The sequence below is a fragment of the Alligator sinensis genome, unplaced genomic scaffold (genome assembly GCF_000455745.1).
Source record: "Alligator sinensis unplaced genomic scaffold, ASM45574v1 scaffold487_1, whole genome shotgun sequence".
Classification (NCBI taxonomy): domain Eukaryota; kingdom Metazoa; phylum Chordata; order Crocodylia; family Alligatoridae; genus Alligator; species Alligator sinensis.
The window spans coordinates 1444480-1448880 of NW_005842301.1; the positions used below are offsets into that span (position 1 = coordinate 1444480).

General features: G+C 39.7%; 1 protein-coding gene across 8 annotated transcripts in view; it reads left to right on the forward strand.

Moving 5' to 3' along the window:
* STAB1 (stabilin 1) overlaps window positions 1–4401 on the forward strand; it is a 231239-nt gene that overhangs the window by 28380 nt on the left and 198458 nt on the right. For all 8 annotated transcript variants that reach the window (XM_025209654.1, XM_025209653.1, XM_025209656.1 and 5 more), the window contains 2 exons: window positions 1333–1460; window positions 2476–2567. In XM_025209654.1, the coding sequence (XP_025065439.1) occupies window positions 1333–1460; window positions 2476–2567 (220 nt within the window). The remainder of the gene's footprint in view (window positions 1–1332; window positions 1461–2475; window positions 2568–4401) is intronic.

Below are 4401 nucleotides of genomic sequence, written 5' to 3' on the forward strand. Positions count from 1 at the left end.
TAAACCTCTGTTGCCCTCTTAAGGAAAAAGTTGGGTTCGAGAGGATCAGCAGCGCTTAGAAATCCTCACGCTCCTTTCCCGAACTCCATGTGCTTTCTCTCTCTCCGACTTGGGCGGAAACTACCCAAGCCTTTTGTACGGCTAGCAAGCCAATAGCTAGCTGCCACGTGTGCCTATATTAAGACTGGCCAATAATGTGGCGGAAATCTTAATACAAATGGCAGGAACTTCCTTGTACTGTGCATCACTATAATGCAAAAGAAATGCACGATGCAAAGAAGGCTACAGAACTGGCGGGAAAAACTCCTGCATGCGGGGTCTTAATTGCAACAGAACGCTCCACCGTGCAAAAGAGCTGCAATTTAGCGGGAACACAATTTAGCGATGCCGAAGCGCACACAAACAAGAAAATCACAACTTTGGGTTGTGACAATTTCAAAGTGTGATACTTTTCCAGTCACCTGTACAGGATCATTGCTGTGCTTCAGCTGAGTGGAGAAGCAGTAGCCTTTGAAGTAAAAGCTGTAGCAACCTGCTGTTCCACTCATTCTTAATTAGATCACCCACCTCAAAGTAAACCATCTGTTTACACAAAAATCTGGGTTCTACTGTACCACCAGAGCTTTATCTTTTGGAGGGGATGGACTTATTTTGACTGGTCACTTCAGTCCTTCAGATCCACGTTACTCTATTTCTCTCCATAATGGCCATGCCTACAAGAGACGTTTACTGTAGAGTTGACCAATTAGCTCTGCAGTAAACATCTCAGCATCTACACATGCGGCCCTATTAGGCTGCAGGAAACTAACACTCTGCACTAATAAACTCTTCTGTAAATACAAATACTATCCTGCTATGGGGCTTTTTCATGCACAGCAGTGCATGTGTAGATGCTGACCCGGCTGGCTGGGGCATGAGGGTGCTTCAGTATGGAGGCTGCCTGCTGGCTAGCCTTGCGCTGAAGCCCCCAGTCAGCCTCTCTGCAGCACATTGAGCAGGGTTGGAGCAGCCCTGGGCTGGCAGGTTGAACCCCCGGACTCCCTGCAACCAAGGCTTCTCTGACCCACCTCAACATGCTGTGGTCCCAGGTACACATGTAAACATGGCGCCCAGGAGCAATCAACTCTGGTGTGATATGTGTTGGAGTTTATTGTTTCATATTAATATGCACATGTAGATTCACCCAATATGTATGTATTTGTGCTGCTTAGACTACACCAGTTTAATATGATCAAAATATCTAGACTGAATGCATGGGTCACATCCAGATTATAATACATGGTGTTAAAACTGTTCTGTAACAATTGTTTTCACTCTTATCCTGATGCTTAGCTGTGTCTGCAAGGAAGGGGAGATTGGAGATGGGAGAAGCTGCTACAAAAGTCTCATGAGTGAAATCTCTCAACTGAATACTCGAGGAAGGTTTCTCAGGAAGTTAAACAGTGCAAACAAAATGTTTGGTAACTGTCTTCTGATTTTGTTTGGGGTATGGAGATTAGATGGGAGTAGGCATGCCAGTGGATACTTTAAATAATATATTTACCTCAGATTTTTTTCACAGTGTATGAAAAAATATTGCAGCCTTGAACAAGCTAACCTGATATTTAACAAAAGAACAGTGAAGATTATTATGCAAGAGTTATTAGTGTCCATCAAAGGTGACAGTCCTGGTGACTGACATCCTCTCTCCACACAAGATGCTTAGGCTTAACTATAAGCTTCAATCTTCTCACCAACAACTCATCAACATGCCTCAACTTTAAGGGACTACTTTGTGGATATCTCAGTCATGATGACTCTTTTGTACATTCCCAGCAATCCTACAAATAATGAGGGAGGTTTTAGTGCTATAACTAAATCCACCCACAAGGACTGAAGAGATCCATCTTTTTTTTTTATGTGACCAACAGCCAACATACTAGCTCAGCCTGGATATTTTACTATGAGCTTAATATGCTTCTATGAGCAATAATTTATGTATCCAAGGTGTTGGTCACTTAGATCCTGCTTCAAAGCCCATGGCTATCCATGGAAAAGCTCCCATTGACTCTGGTAGTCTTTGTTTCCATTGGACCTTTAAAGAGTTACTTCAGTAAAATCTGACTGTATTATTTATCTGTACTAACTATAACATTTTTGTGCAGAGATGACAGTTTGAGTGTGTGCAAATTCAGGCTTACAGCTGAAATTGTTCTGTAAGCTTAGGCCTCCATCCAAAGGTTGTAAACATCAAAAGGAAGCCTGCAGCAATCTTAGGATAAAACCCTAAAAATACTATCATTCATTATCAAGTAATATCTGTGATATTCCTATGACCTTTCTGATCCATCCAGTCCACATAAATATGCTTTAGCTATTCACTCCAGGATGGAGACTCTAGGGTGAATTATATCCACTAACAAGAGGAATAATTAACATGTTCACTTAAGTTATTGTTTATTTCATATAACTGGTTTTACTTTTATTTTTTAACAGCTTCAGGTTGTTCATTGATATTGACAAAATATGGACCTTTCACAGTCTTTGTGCCAACTCTTCATCCATTTAATGATAAATTTGACTTCAATGTAAGTTTTGCCACATTTTGGTAACCTTGATTCTTAGAATTTCTTCTTATTTTTGAGGGCTATATCCTTTAAAAAAGTAACTGACTTTTCAGAGAGAAACTTTAGAAAACAAAACATTTAGAAATGATTGCACTTATATACAGTACAGTCATGTCATGCGCGCATTTAACTTGTGCGAATTCAACTATACACGGGGTGTGGGGGGCAAGGCTTGAGTTTGTGGCGGCTGCGGGAGGTTTTAGCAGCATGGTGGTGGCCTGGCGGCACGCAGCCATCCCCCCCGCCCCCCCAACCCAGTGCTGCGCCGCTGCCACTGGCCACACAGCTCCAAGCACAGCTCCACGGCGGTGATGGGAGGTTTTGGAGGCCGAGGCGATTTTCGCCTTACATGGTGACCTCAGAACCTAACCCCTGCATAAGACGCGACATGCCTGTACCATTTAATGTCTGGTTGAGATTAATTTTAATAGAAGATGCTGAATCCTCAGCATTGCTTTAAAATTGTAGTCTCTCACTCTTTTGTTTCCCTTTATTTATAGAGACTTTGTAATATTCTTGTATATGATTTTGAATGTTAGCTCTGGCTGGTTATACTTTAGTGGGTGAGTCTATATGTGCATTAAGGTGCTTTTCCTAATGTGCATTAAATGTAGTACCTCCAATGTGAGGTGTGAAGAAATGCACATTAGGCTGCCTTAATGTACATTACCAAATGTGCATGGTTTTTAAGTTACACTTAGTGCATGGTAGCCTATTTTACTGTGCTTTAGCATAATCATACATTTTTTGCATGGCACTTTAATGTACAGTAAAATAGGCTACTGTGCATTAAAGCACATGTGTAAACACACCCAGTAAACCCTAATCCACTCCTTCTAAGACTGATACTTCTCAGTACTTTCTAGGGCTTTTACTCTTTAAGGATGGAATTTTCAAAAAGCACTAAGGAGTGATATACTGCTACTCCCCATTCAGACTTTTTCTGTCTTATTCTAAACCACTTTTAAAAATATGAATAAACCCTAACTATTGACATTAACTATTGTTTAGAGACAGTGAAGATTTAAGAATCCTAACCCAAATCTTAATGTTATAAATACTTAATTTAATAAGCATTAATTTAATAATTGTATTCAATAAGCAATATTTGCATTCAATAAGCAATACTTTAATAATAATTAATAATAATTAATTCAATTATGGATTGGCTGATTTCTGGATTGAATAATTAATTCAATTATGGATTGGCTGATTGGCTGATGTCTGGACCAAGATTTCACATCTTGCGTGCATTTCTTATTATTTATAAGTATTTAATGATGGGGAATCTGAGGTGGTAAGTTGCTCAAAGGAAATTTGCATCAGAGACAGGATGGGAGCTCAGGAGTCATGTGTTCTCAGTTTTGGGTTCTATGGGGACCAAGCAAAACTTCCCAATATCACCATTTAAATATTTTTAATAAATTGTATTAATTTGTAGCAATTTTCACAAAAAGCAACCAAGCTAACCATAAAAAAATAAAAGCTTATAAACCATATCCTAAGAGTGGAAAACTCTGCTAAACATGTTCAGACAGGAGCTACTTAATACAGATTATTTGCCTTGTATTTAAATTGCAGACCAAGTCCTCTTCTTGCGTGTGTTACATTTCAGGGCTGGGTTCCTCTGATTACTTGTAAATGAAGAGGAAGTGCCTTTAAAAGTACTTCAAAGCTGACTTCTGAGACTGTGATAATATAATTCCTACAAACATAGCTGAACACAACTGTATGATTTATTTAACTCCCCCCCCCCCCCCCCCCCCACACAACACCCACCAAAAAAAAAAAAAAA